The 14398-nt window shown below is 40.1% G+C and overlaps 1 protein-coding gene across 6 annotated transcripts in view; it reads left to right on the top strand.

Moving 5' to 3' along the window:
• The window catches only part of ESR1 (estrogen receptor 1), a 285413-nt gene that overhangs the window by 34323 nt on the left and 236692 nt on the right, over window positions 1-14398 (top strand). For 2 of the 6 annotated variants that reach the window (XM_042846300.2, XM_008175833.4), the window contains exon 2: window positions 2368-2441. In XM_042846300.2, coding sequence (XP_042702234.2) covers window positions 2417-2441 — 25 coding nt within the window. In that variant the 5' untranslated portion in view covers window positions 2368-2416. 6 annotated transcript variants of the gene reach the window in all.

The raw sequence follows: 14398 nt of genomic DNA on the forward strand, positions 1-14398 counted from the left end.
CAGAAATATGTTTAAGCATAAACCTTGCCACATTTAAAAGAACTTCAGGATGCTCCTTTTTTGGTCTAGGCCTTACTGATTAATAATCCATAGGGTGGGCTTTTAGCTGTTTGATCAGATTCCTCTCAATCTTCTTTCTTGAAACTTTGGATCTCAGGGGAGCACGCTGAGTTCCCCTCTCACCCCCTTATTTGGAATGTTAGGTCTCAATCCTGCTTCTATTGAAGTCAATGGAGAACTCCCATTGACTTCATGATGCAGGATTGGGTGCTGAATAACCAGGGCCGGCTCCAGGCACCAGCTTAACAAGCAGGTGCTTGGGGCGGCCAAGGGAGAGGGGCGGCACGTACAGCAATTCGGGGGTGGCAGGTCCCTCACTCCCTCTAGGAGTGAAGGACCTGCAGCTGAACTGCCGCCGCCGATCGTGGCTTTTTTTTTTTTTTCCCCCAATTGCCGCCGCCGGTTGCGATTGCGATCACGTTTTTTTTTTTTTTTTGCTTGGGGCGGCAGAAATGCTGGAGCCGGCCCTGTGAATAACCAAATTCAAACTATGAAGGTGTACCCAGATAGCACAGCGATGGGTATCTTTGCATGACTGATAGAATAATAACAAACACCTTCATATTCTTATTTATATGAATCATGTAACAAACATTTTAGTCTTTATTATAAGAAAAAAATGAGGCCAAAGAAGTTTGAGAAGATTTTCTTTGAACTTGATAGGCCGTTACATTAACTAGATACATGCTTCCATTCCTATACTTATAGTGAATGCCCAAATTTTTCCTTTCAAATACTGAGGAAAGGGTTAGTAAAAGTGGGGTTCACCTAATTGACATGATAAAGGGCCAATTTGATACCCTTATTTATGCTGTGTAGTACCTTACTCCATAAGAATTTCTACCCTAATTAATGGGACTTCTCATGGAGTAAAATACTCCTTAATATAAAGTGTAGAATCTGGCCCAAAGCAGTTTACAAAATGTTAGCTGAAAAAAAACTGCTCTCTTTGTCGGAATAGATGTATAATTAGTTCTTTGGTGCATATTCACAGGTTTGTTTTTTTTAAATGTTCATCTGAGATCATATAGTTCAAACAGATTTCCTTTTGTATTACTTTAGCAAAGGGACGCTAACCTAATTTACTCCCTTCTCCCCCGCTCCTTTTGTGATTTCCACTTCTCTTCAACAATGTGGATCTCTGAGCAAAATTTTCATATTGTGTTCCCTGTCCCAAAGCCTGTCTGAATATTTGCTTTGAAAGTTTTGGAGTTTCAATATTTTTCCTTGGAACTGTAAGGTGAGGGTCATTACAGTGAAGAACTTTCCAGTGAAACAATAAATTCTCTGCTGCCCTTGTCCTGCCATCATATCACAGCAGACATGCCTTGCTGCTTCATCACCCTCCCCTACACATTCTTGCTCTGTGCATCCCTTAGTATCCCTCCCCCTTCAGTAACAAATGTGACCGATATATAAAACAAAGGAGACACTTGGCAATTTATCAAGTTGAAGTTGCATCAATCTAAAAACTCAATAAGAAACCTGAGTAAACCGTGAAAAAGTTTCCTGGTGTGAAAGTTACCTAGGGGACTTGTAGTAATTCATGCTAATGTCATTGTGTTATCTGCCTGAATCTTTTAAAATAACGTGTCTGGAACAGCTTCTTTTTTGAATGGTGCAATTAAGCAATGACCTTGAAATCAGACAGTGTTTTATCATAGTAGCTAATTTTCATTTAGCTGTTAGGACATCAGCACAGTTTGTTAGTCTGGGATCCTTTGCACTTTATCTCTATTTATAACTTATGGATTTATTGCACATGTTTTAGCAACTGCAACCATAAGTTTTACTTATGAAAGAATGTGAAAACTGGACTGCTCTGCTACATATGTTGTATAGCGCTGCCATTTACCTTGAGAAAATATGCATTTTTCTTATGACTTCCCTTTTAGATACCAGTAGTATGACTGAGATATAAAAACCTTAGACAGAGAATTAAAACAGTTAGAATAGTGGAAGCTTTTGGTTTTTAAATGAACCAGATCATATATTTTTTTAAAGGTCCTGGTAATATATTGACAATTGTTAGTGTTTCAGTTAAACACTGATGGGAGTTGAAATTTACAGCAGAAAACTGTTTTCCCCATGCATTGAAAAGATGAGTGATATTGGGATATAATGCTCAAAGCTAAGGGTATTGTGGCCTATTGGAGGCCACCTTTTCAATCCAATGGACCATACTTTCCCCTATAAATTAAACACTCCAGTCTAGAATGTGTGTGTTATATCATACCATTTAACATGCATTTTGTCTCAAACCTGTTGCTGCTTCAGTTTCCCTCTACTGAGGCTTTTCTATTTTAGTTCACAGGGTCATGTGACCCTCTCAGCCAATAACAGAACTCCAGAAGTAATGCCAACAGCCTTCTTGGATAAATGTAAGTGAAAATAGCTCTGTTTTTTCAGTTTCTTTCCCTCACGCTCACTTTTAAATGTTGTTTTTACTCAAAACATTGCTGTGCACACCTCATGGTGCTCCGGGGAATGCTTAAAAGTATTGTTTTAACTCTTCTTCTAACGTCAATTTTATTTACTGTTTGTTTTCCGTGTCCAGCAAAAAGCAGCAGAAAACCAAGGGAATGCATTCCAAATGTTGCCATTAAGTATGGAATAAGTGTCCAGTGAAAATCTTTAATGCAGTATTATTTAGCCTTAAGTGTGCAATAACATTAAAATTACCCTATGCTGAAGCTCCAGACACAGTCACATGACTCTCTCAGCCAAAATTGATCAGCTAGGAGAACAGTTGTAAATGAAATTATTAGCTCTCTTGATCCTGTCTCAACCAATCACAATATACTGAACAATTAAAGGGTTCAATAATTTCAATTCCAAGACACATTAAATATGTATAAAGAGAAGGAATGCAGTACCTTTTGGGGTGATGTATTTATTATTTTCATGAGTCATAAAGTCTACCTGGTTTCCTTTAATGAGTGCAAGTACTGTATTTTGATTCTAACAGATGCTGAAATGTATTTACAGAATATGATATTTAAGTAGTGGGTATAATGAGGTTTTTTTTTTCTCTTTCTTTACTGTTATGGGTACATTCTTTAACCCAAGCTGAGGGTCTTTATCTGAGTATCAGCTTTTCCATTAAAAGGATTTCTGGGGCAAAATTTTCAACTTAATAAGCAAAGATTATCTCAAGTATTTTGAGCCGCCTTTTGCATAGTTGGCCTTTTTTCCCCTGAGATAATATGTATTTATTTTCCTAGTAGCACATAAATACATAGTATTTTGCCTTGACTACTTCATTATTTTGACAAATTACAGATATACTTTTTGAAGCTTACAGATAATCTTTATAGGCCTATTTTTGTTTTGTACATCGGTATGGGGGCGATACCAATTGATAGTTTTGGGTTTTGCATAGAATTTGAAAGTAAACTTTGTAGTGAGGGCCTGATCCCACACACGATGAAGTTAACTGGCGGTCTTTCTATTGACTTCAGTGGCCTTCAGATCAGGCCCCATGTTGCAGCACTTTTAGGTTCAAAGGCCACCATCAGAGCTTGTTACCTTATTTATGTATTTATTTTTGTGTAGCTAAGATATATACTTAATCATGAGGCATATCTCTCGTACATATAATGAACCAATTTCACAGAAGAAAAATGATACAAAGAAGCCCAGACATATCTCTTAGTAGTTCTTTGTGTGTTGTACTCTGTGCATTTTAGTTCTGTTTAACTGGATGTTTCAGGCTCATAATTTAAGGGGTGGTGGGGAGGGGGGGGTTATTTACTTTTTTGCTTGTTTGTGACATAAAAATTCTCAGACTTAATATGAATAGAATTTTTTCATTAATTGTTTAAATTGAAATGAAAAGAGGTTATTTTATTTTTTAATATAGTCCAAAACAATAACACCAAAATTTCATAAATCCAAATGAAAACATCAAGATAGTAAACCAAAAGAAAAAGTGATCAACTGGGTTATTGTCAAAGTGTACGAAGCAGATGGCGTACAAAACAAATGAGAGGTTTTGGAATCTTAATAAGGAAATAAATTGGTGAGGAGTACTGCCTTTGTAATCCAGCTTCTCATTTCAATGTACGTGATGAAAGGTAGCGTGTATTCAGATATCTGATGTATTTGATTTCAGTATTCCCCCCTGTGGTGTTGGAAACCCAAACACAACTGCCATGTGTCAGTGCATGATATTCAGAAATAAAAACAAATTAGAAAGAGAAGACTATTTGCATTATTCAAGTTGAGTGAGCATCAGGAAGCAAATAGATTCACTAACATTTTGAGTGGGAAGTCAGGAACAATTGTATTTGGTGGTAACTCCTTTGTGTCAAAGTTGCACAGGCTGGGAAGGGGAATGTATTCAGTTTTTGCCATTTAAAGAAATATGGTTGTTCATAACATTTTAAAGTATATTTCTGATTTTATTCAACGTAACAACCTTTCCTTCAAGATCCTGAGCAATTCCTCCCTGGTGTTGAGTGCTCTCAACTCCCAGTGACTTCACGAGGAATTGAGGATGATCTGCACTAGGTAGGAGGTGCTCAGCTCCTACCAGAGCAGGGGGCCTAACTTTAACATATCCATAATTGTGAGACAAGTCACATTAACAGCTGAATAATGCCATGCATACACTTATTCAGCACAGTGGCATCTGAGCACTTTCCCATCTGCCCCCAAATTTAAAGAAATGTGGCAGTTTTCCCATGAAACAGCAATACAATGCAGTACACAAATTATAAATAAAACATAATTAATTGGAGGAGCTGTTATCACTTCTGTTCCTGCTTCCTTGTTTTCTGCTATTGAAATTTCTTTGCTGCTTATCCATTCGCCTCCTCCTTTACTTTCAGTTTCATTAGAAAACAAACAAACAAACAAAAATCACAGCTGTGAGATTAGACCACACCATAAAACCAGTGGGAGTGAAATCAGAAGTCACGTGTGTATGAATTCTAAAATATTTTCTTTCCCTCATGTTATGTCCTCCTCTGATCTTGGTCTCACCTCAGTTAAACTTGACAAGTGCTACTCAGCTGGAATGACCGCCACATGCATCCAAGCTGTCACTGTCTCACTCCAGCCAGCTGAGATGTCACTCATAAGCAGTGCAGCAGAAAATGAGCAATGTGTCTCCTTCAGCTCTTCCTCCTGGCTGCTAGAGATTACTTCTGGGTTTCTGCTCAGGCAGCCAAAGGTTTCTCTAACCTCTTTCTTCTTAGTGCTACCTGTACTGAGTCACTCAGGCCCATGGAGCCGCTCAGTGTGCCAAAGAGAGGCAGCTAGTAGAGAGGAATAGGTGGCCAGACTTGCTGCTTTCTGGTTCTGAACAGTAGCATGTTCTACCGTCAGGAGGAAGCCAAGGGAGAGGGTGACAGGTCCAGAGAGAATATGAAGAAGTTCAGGGAGAGAAAGGATTGTGGTTGAGATTGGACCATTGCAGGCAGAGGGTGAGTGGCAAAAGTGGGACTAGAGGATCAACACACACACACTTCCTGTGTGCTGCCATGTTACCATATTTGAGTACAACTTATTGCAGCAAGGATCATTGCACAGGCTGAACAACGGTTGCAGGAGCCAGCAAGGGAAACTCTGAGAGCTGGGAAAGGAAGCGAGGAAGCACTTTTCAGAGTGGCCATTATGGGCTAGAGGAACATGCTATAGCAAAAGAAAGAAATACATTATTGCACAACTTTGCTGTATGCAAGACAACCTAGTGGGCCTGTGGGATGGGGGAGACAAATGTGGGACAATTTAGCAAGTCTAAATAAACAAATAGCAAAAATAGTGACATGTAAAATCAAAGTAAAAATATCTTCACTTATAAAATAGAAACACCGAAGAATGAAAATACAGAAAGCTTATTTAACTTGCTTCACAAAAGCATTAACAGATAATAATACACGAACATCAATTTTAAATAGAAAAAGGACACTGAACAGTTTTAACTCCTATTTTTTTCTGCCTTAATAATCTAGGCTTTGATTCTACACAGCACTTAACCACATTCTAAAGTCACATTGATTTCAATGGGATATAAGTACCTGTTTAAAATGAAGCATGTATTTTAATTCATTTCTGAATGAGGGCCCTATGTTGTGGTTTATTAGTAACTGAGAGGTAAAGTTTAAAAATATGAACTGAATTTGACTATATCTCTTTTGACTGAATTCTTTCAGTCTGGCTTCTTTTGTGGTGACAACGCCCTTGGCAAAACGTGATAGGAGTTCATACAGTGCTTCTTTCCAGATGGAAGTTCACACTAGACTTCTTTACTGGTATATCCACTCCTCATTGATAATTTTTTAAAGCTGTACATTGTAATAATTCTCATGGTTTGGGATAAAATTAACACATACTAAGACATCAGTGTCTGTGTCAGCTATTTTGTTAGCACTCAACTAGCTGGTTTGAAAAAGAAAAGAAAGCTTGACATATTTTTTGCAGTATTTTAAATCATACTATGTGATATTAAACATTTGCTAAATGTATAGGATACATTTACATTTCGTTTGCTTATGAAGTGGTGTTACACCTTCTGTACATCCTGTCATGAGCAGTGTGGCCTTTTGATCTCTTGGTATCCAAAAAATACTGTTTCCCCCCCCATCATATAATATGCTAAATTTAGTTGCGTCTAATTAACTGCATTAATAATTTCTTACAATATGTCTGCACTGCATTTGGGAGATGTGATTGAGGCACGTGTAGACGTACCTGGGCTAGCTTTGATTTTGCTAGCTCGGGTAACAATAGCAGTGAAACTGTGGCAGCATGGGCAGGGCCTGATTACTCCATCACTGGGCCTTAGGCAAACATATGCTTCTAGGTCCCTACCTTCTAATACGACCATGTGCCAAGTTGTAGTGCCTCTTGCTCAAATTGGTCCCTTTTTCATGATGGAGGGGTGGCTGGGCCAAACTCAAGTGAGTGATGTTGTGACAAGGTGCACGGGGTTGCAGCGCTACTCAGATTTGGCCCAGTCATGAATTCAGGGTGGGGGGGGTGGCCAAGCCAAACTGGCACCTCCATGAATTTCCACCCCCTCTCCCCAAATTTGGGCCTAGACTTGTGTAGTTTGCCTATGTGTTAATTTGGCCTTGAGCATGCACAGTGGCTGCTTGAGTATGTAACCAGGGTCCTGGGTGGGCAGGGTTAGCCTGTACAGTCACCTGTGTTGCCATGTCTTCACTGCTATTGTTACTGGAATTCAGAAAAGATTAGGGTTGAGGAGACCTCAGGAGATCATCTAGTCCAACCCCTGAATTAGTTTTGTTCTAGCTAGATCAAACTAGCTCTACATGTGCTGCAGGCACATCTCCCAACTGCAATGCAGACATACCCTTAGGTTTGAAATTTTGGTTGCGGGCACTTTTTGTTGTTGTCTTCGTTTCATTATTTGGTAGACTAGGTCAGTAAATAAGGGGATGATCATTGGGGCCATATTTTAAAAAATCTAGATTTTTCAAATGAAAACTCTAACTTGATTTTTTTTTTTTTTTTAGGAATTGAAAAACATTTTTTTAGTTAATTTGAAAGTTGGACTAGAGTTCCCTTATGGAAAAGTCCTAAAAAAATGATAACCTTTCCTTAAAGAAGTTGTGAACCATCTCCAATAGCACTGAATGGAGAGTTATATCCCATATAATGGTTCAAAAAATGTACAGAGAGGAGAGAATTCTCAGTGCAATTCTAAAGCTTTCTAGAGTAATTTCTATATCAGCCTATTAAATTTCTGTAGAAGCTGATTAGTTTTAATAGTTGAAAGCCTGTGCTGTTGCCCAGGTGTGATTTGTAAAATCATGTGAAGCGACAGTGACCGCTGGAAGAAAATCAGGCAGCAAACATAGAAAGGATACAAATCCAAAACATGCATATTGTCAAATTGCCGTATGCACACATGTGACTGCTTTGGCTCACATTACCTAACTGAAACATGGATTCCAAAGCCAGCAGGGACCACTGTAATGGAACAGGTGCCAGGGCTCAAGCAATCATTTAATGATTTAACTGATGTGGCAGCCCCAGAGGTGCAAGGGCGATATGAACTGCGAAGCCTAGAGGTGCTGGGTCCAAGCCCCGACAAGCCCTGGCACAAATTAAGCACTGTCCCTGCCTCCTGTTGCTCAGGAGCTTCTGCTCTGCCTGGGTCCCAGCCGCACCACTTCCCCAACTTCACCCTCGCTTGTCTTTTGCTGCCTCTCTTTACTCTAGGAGGACCATACATGAAGGCAGGTCTCATTGGCAGAGCAGGTCTGTTCCATAGCCCTGAGGCTTTTGCACAGAGCTCTGCCTGAGTGCTACCCTGAAAATCACAGGACCAGAGGAGCTTCTTCTGTCATCACAATAGCTCCTCCTGTAGGCACCAAAATCCCATGACTCACTCTCAATTTTGTGAGAGTTGACAACACTGAACGTGGCCTTTCCCTGGTTGCTCGGAGGGAACTCCCTTTCCCTACAGCTGGGGGAGCTGCCATTTCATCCCCTCAATCATCCACTACTCCACTATCCTCAGCACCCCCCTCAGCTCCCTCCTGCCCCCACACCTGCCTGCACCCCATCCCCTTGCAATGCCATAATCTGCTCCTCCAACTTTTCCCATCAATCACGGATTCTGTGACTTCTGTGACTTTTTGGGACCTCCGTGACTTCCGCAACAGCTAGTGGGCTGACCCCCGGGGCTGCCCGAGCAGCTTGGGCAGCCCTGGAGCCAGCCCCACTGGCCGCTGCTCCGATGGCCCCAGGCAACTGGTCCGGGAGCAGCAGCAGTGCTTAGGGTGACCAGACATCAACTGTGAAAAATCGGGACAGGGGTGGGGAGTAATAGGCACCTATATAAGACAAAGCCCCAAATATCAAGACCATCCCCATAAAATCAAGACATCTGGTCACCCTAGCGGCACCCCAGGCTGCCCCTGCCCAAAGGAGCAGCAGTGGTGGTGGGGCTCTGGACTGCTCGTGACCCGGAGAAATGGCAGTGGGGCTCTGGGCTGCCCCTCGCCTGAAGGAGTGACTGCGTCTGCTGGAGCACCCTCCCCCCCAGCATCTAAGATTTAATTAGGGGTATTTTTAGTAAAAGTCACGGACAGGTCACTGGCCGTGACTTTTTGGTTATTCTCTGTGACCTGTCCGTGACTTTTACTAAAAATGCCCATGACTAAATCGTAGCCTTAGTAATAGGCCCTTCCAGAGGGGCAGCTAGAGACAGGTTCTCAACTGGAGCCAGTTTTGAAAGTCCACATTAGTTGGATTTTAATTTTTCAAATCCAAAATCAATGGTGGCTCACATATGTGTTTAATTTTATCAGCCCCCTGAAAGTTTGTGTGGGTGCAGGATACGTGATTATGTTTTTATTCAGATTTGTATCTTTGAGAGAGGTAGGCAAAACTGGATTAGGTTTTGCAAACTAGGTAGTAGGGATTTTGTTTTGCAAAACTAAAACCGGGGTGTCTTATAGTCAGGTCCCATTTCATCTGAACCCATGAATTTGGGATGGTGGAGTTCAGGTAAGTGATTTTGGGCTCATCTCTATGCACAGCATTCTGTTTCTGATGTAATTATTTGTTACATTACTATAATTAAGCAACTCCTTAATCCCCCCCAAGAATACCACAAAACTCAGAGAGCTCTGCTATATGTTTCTCCATGATCATTGCCAAGCAATATCCCTATCCTGCCAATAAATCATTCTATTTCTATTGCTGTTAACGATTTCTGGCTTTGTGTAAAGGGCCCTTTTAATATAGGCACTGATGTCCTGCTGTTATATCCCACTTGTGGATGAGATAGAAAACAGAGATCTTGACTGCTCATGGTCCGTAAAAATCCCATGTTGCTTTTCACAAGAGTAAGGGTTTTAATATCAGTATCCTGGCCAATTTACAATTTGGATTGTTAGATTGTGTCAGCTCAAATTCTCCTTTCAGTTCCCATTAAATACATTTCACTTGGATTCACTTCTTGTTCTAAACTGTTGTGTTGTGTTGCTATGCACTGTTAAACAGCTGCTGTGCTCTGCGCCAGACATTGCTGCATGTCAGTGGTGTTTGTGTATGCAGTGATTCCTCTATATATAACTTTTAAAGAACCTGGGGATTAATGGCACCAATAAATATATTTTTATTATTTTGTTAGCACCTCATTTTCTTGGATAGTCTTCCTGTCAACAGTACATTCCTTATTATTCCTTCATTTTCATATTACCGTATGTTCAGCGCAGAAAAACTGTTTTGTGTTTTTAAAGGGGGCAGGGGCACATGCACATTTTACCTTCTGGAGTGACAGTTGTCACAGCACTGGGTTGTTTTGGTTGTTTTTTTAATACTTCGTTTTCTTCCTTGAGCTTTTTCTCTCAAAACATAGTAATATCAAAGATACACTACCCCTTGTTTTACAAGGAGAAGCCTTTAGAAATGTAACAGAGAAAGACAGCTAAGTGCAAAATCAGTAGGGACTCAAGAAAGCAATGGTTTAAGTACCATGTATTGAAACAAAGTGGTGTTTTGATGAAAAGGTAGAGAAATCATGTATAATGAAGGTTTTGTTTTCGTACCTAATGGATAAATCCTACGCTCTGTCAAGGAAACTACCAAGCACATTTGACCTTCTAAGTCTCAAATGACTGACAGCTAGACAAAACACTGACAATTAATTAATTATGTTCAAGACAGAGATTTTAGGCCTGGGCAATGTAATACACGATGTCATCAACAAATTCCTGTTTTTAGCTGTGGGGCAATGTAGCATCCTTGAACCCAAGCTTTGGATTTGTAAAATAGCCAGGGGGTTAAAAAACTAAAGCAAAACAGAGAAGAAAGAGTAGGCATCTTTAGTGAATATTGAACACTCATTCTTCCAGAGAAAAATAGCTTAAATCTAGCCAAGGTCTGTTGGGACTGAAAGTTGCTACCATATTTTGAACCTTGGTGAGTCCTGTGAAATTGTTGGGGATCCCACTCCAGATTGATATTCACATCAGAAAATGCCACCATCACAATTTGTACTTTTGCAACTTCTGCAAAGATGCCAAAGGTTGAACTGGCCTGGGAACTGAATGACATTCTCATTCACATAAGTCCAGGTCAGAGCTGAGGGATAGTGGTAGGTGAATATGGGAAGCTTGAACTCCTACAGTTCATGTCACATCTGTTTAGTAGATAGAGAACTTTTGTCTCCTAGGTTCAGCACCTTTCATGATAACACACACACACAAAGTATAAGAGAGCGCGAGCGAGCGAGAAAGCTCTCTGGAGGACTGTCTACGTTATGGTAGCTTCTCTGGGCTTCTCTATGGGTGGCAGCTCTGTCCAGAGCCTCTACAATACTGTGTGTTGCGGCCCCATATATGGCATATCCCTCCCACCTGAGCTCTTGCCTCCTGCATACACCCTGTGATGGGGCTTGCAAGAGGGTGCTTGGAAGGTAGGCTTACAGCAGTCTTCTGCAGTGCCTGTACCAGGGGAATTCTTTCCTGGTGGATATAGGGCTCTTAAGGTCATTTTTTCATAGATTATGAGGCCAGAAAGGACCACTGTGATTATCTTGTCTAACTTCCTGTATAACATAGGCCATAGAACTTCCTGAGTTAATTCATGTTAGAACTATAGCATATCTTTTAGAAAATCTTCCTATCTTGATTTAAAAATTGCCAGTGATGGAGAATCCGCCACAGTCCTTGGTAAATTGTTCTCATTGATAACATTTTGCACCTTATTTCTACTATGATATTGCCTAGCGTCAACTTCCTGCCATTGGATCTTAGTATATCTTTATGTGTTAGATTGAAGAGCTCTGTTATCAAATTTCTGTTCTCTGTATAGGTACTTATAGACTGTGATCAAATCATCCTTAACATTCTTGTTGTTAAGCTTAAGAGAGAGATCTCCTTGTGTCTTTCACAATAAAGCATGTTTTCCAGTTGTTTAATCATTCTCATGGGTCTTCTCTGAACCCTCTCCAATTTATCCACTGTCTTTCTTGTACTATGGACACCAGAGCTGGACACAGTAGTCCAGTAGTGGTCACACCAGTGCCAAATAAAGAAGTAACATAATTTGTCTACTCCTGCTCAATATTCTCTTGTTTATACATCCAAGGATTGCATTAGACTTTTTAGCCAGTGTCTCACGGGGAGCTCATGTTTTGCTGGTTATCAACCATGACCTCCAAGTCTTTTTCAAAGTTCATGCTTGTCATGATAGAGTTCCCAATTCTTAAGTATGGCCTGCAGTCTTTGATTCTAAATGTATGACTTTACATTTGGATACACTGAAACACATATTGCGCACAGCTTACCAAGTGATCTAGATTGTTCTGTATCAGTGACGTGTCCTCTTCAACTTGTTCTTTACCAGTTAGAACACTCATTCTCTCTGGCCTTTAAATTTGATATAAAGGATCCAGTGGCAGTGAGAATCTTACCATAGGTGTAGAATCATATCAAGAGAGAGACTATTACCGCTCTGCTTTGTGACATGATACCGTAGCCTATAGATCCTAAAATCATATTGTCATTTTCTTGTAGCTGTGATCACATTTATCACATTGCAAACACATCATTAATTTCATATTTGCTTTATCATGTCTCTTTCAGTGTTTCTGCTTACAAAGTTTCCTTCTTACTCCATCCATTAAGTATATATGTTTAAAATGATTTTTCCCTGTATTCGCTTGCGTAGGAAATTGGAAGGATGAGGTCATAGTTTCAGTCCTGGTGTTTATGTAAAGTAGAGTGATGTTCACATCCTGAAAAACACATTTAAAACAGTGTTAAACAGAGAGTTTTGCTCAACAGGAAAGTTCAATAGGAGATATTGTTCCAAACTGGGCTGTTGGTTCAGTTTTTCATTATGTTCATTAGCAGTGCCATTCTGGAAAGTAATAGAGCAGGTTAGGACAGGGAACACTGACAGAGAGAGAAGAAAAAACAAGGGAGCTATGGGAACTGGTGAAAGTATATGGAGATGACTGGGGGACCTTTCCCCTTAATTGAGTAAACTGTTGGGCAGTGAGAAATACAATCCAAAGGAAGTTTAAGACCAACTGAGGTGCAGAAGAGCTTTTCCCAGGAAAGTTAAAGATGTACAAAGAGAAGATACTGTTAGTGACCATTTCAGTCTTAATGCTGTAAAGTTCTATTTAGCTTCTTGAGAGAATGTTTCTGTACCTGTACATTTCTTCCAAACCGTTCATCTATTCAGAGTTCAAAAACTGCATTTTTCCAAGTTGAATCTTATTTTATTTTCTACTTATGTTCACAATTTTTAAAGGGCCCCTGGTATTATGTCTCTGTTTTTCCAGGAATTTACTGCTCCACTCAATTTAGCTTATTCTGCAAATGTCATTGATGTGCTGTTTATTTCCTCTCCCAGATAGTAAATAAGTTATTAAATAACCTGCACCTCACCCAACTCAATATACTGTCATTTAGCATGCATGTTAGTCAGTTTGAGATATACATGGCAATGTTTTTATTCAAGCCAAAATGAACAATTTAATTCAATGATTTTTTCTTACATTTTCAGTTAAGATTTTGTGAGGCAGAATCTCAAAGGCTGTGACAGGAGTGGGGCAGCCTTTACCCTCAAGATACTGTGCTTTTAAGGTGTCAATAGTCTCTGGAGTCCTTGCAGCCTTTCACCCCTCCTCTCTGAGCCTATGCACTTCTTCTAAGTGTCATTGGCCGTTTAATTAATGGTCCTATAAACCCAGGCCTACCACCTGCCAGTACATTGCAATACCTCCAAACCACAAAGCAAAGGTGCTATATAACAAAGCAAGTTATATTTTTACTCTCCTTCCACTGTTTTTTTCTCTACATCATTGGTCCTTCTTCTATTTCTCTTCTTCCCTTTTCTCCTTTGTCCCTAGCTAGCCAGCAGAGCACATAAGCACATGCTAAAATTTTAAATTAATGGTAAACGTCAGTGGGTTTAATAATATGGTTGAAGTTAAGCACATACCTAAGTGCTTTGCTGGGTCAGGGCTCTAGTTCCATCTTGTTGCTTTTTCATTACCACTCTTACTCTTTTATCTTGCTTTTTACTTCCCTCTCTTCTCTTTACTTTATACTTTTTTTCTTCATCCTGTCTACAAGTCCCACATTGCTTTCTCATATACTTTCCCTGCTTGGCTCTCTTCCTCCCCTGTCCTCCCTTTTCAACCTCTCTCCCTCCTCCTACTTCTCCTCCTCCCTTCTCCTTTTCTCTCCCTACAAAATTTTTGACCCTGAAGTATGAGTTACACAAGCCGACTTTATGCTATCAAGGTTACTATTCTTGGCGATGGGTTCATCCACAGTGTCTGGTGATAGCATTAGAAAGAAGTCTCTTGTATTGAAAAAGGGACTGCACTTTGTAA

This window comes from Chrysemys picta, chromosome 3 (genome assembly GCF_011386835.1).
Source record: "Chrysemys picta bellii isolate R12L10 chromosome 3, ASM1138683v2, whole genome shotgun sequence".
Classification (NCBI taxonomy): domain Eukaryota; kingdom Metazoa; phylum Chordata; order Testudines; family Emydidae; genus Chrysemys; species Chrysemys picta.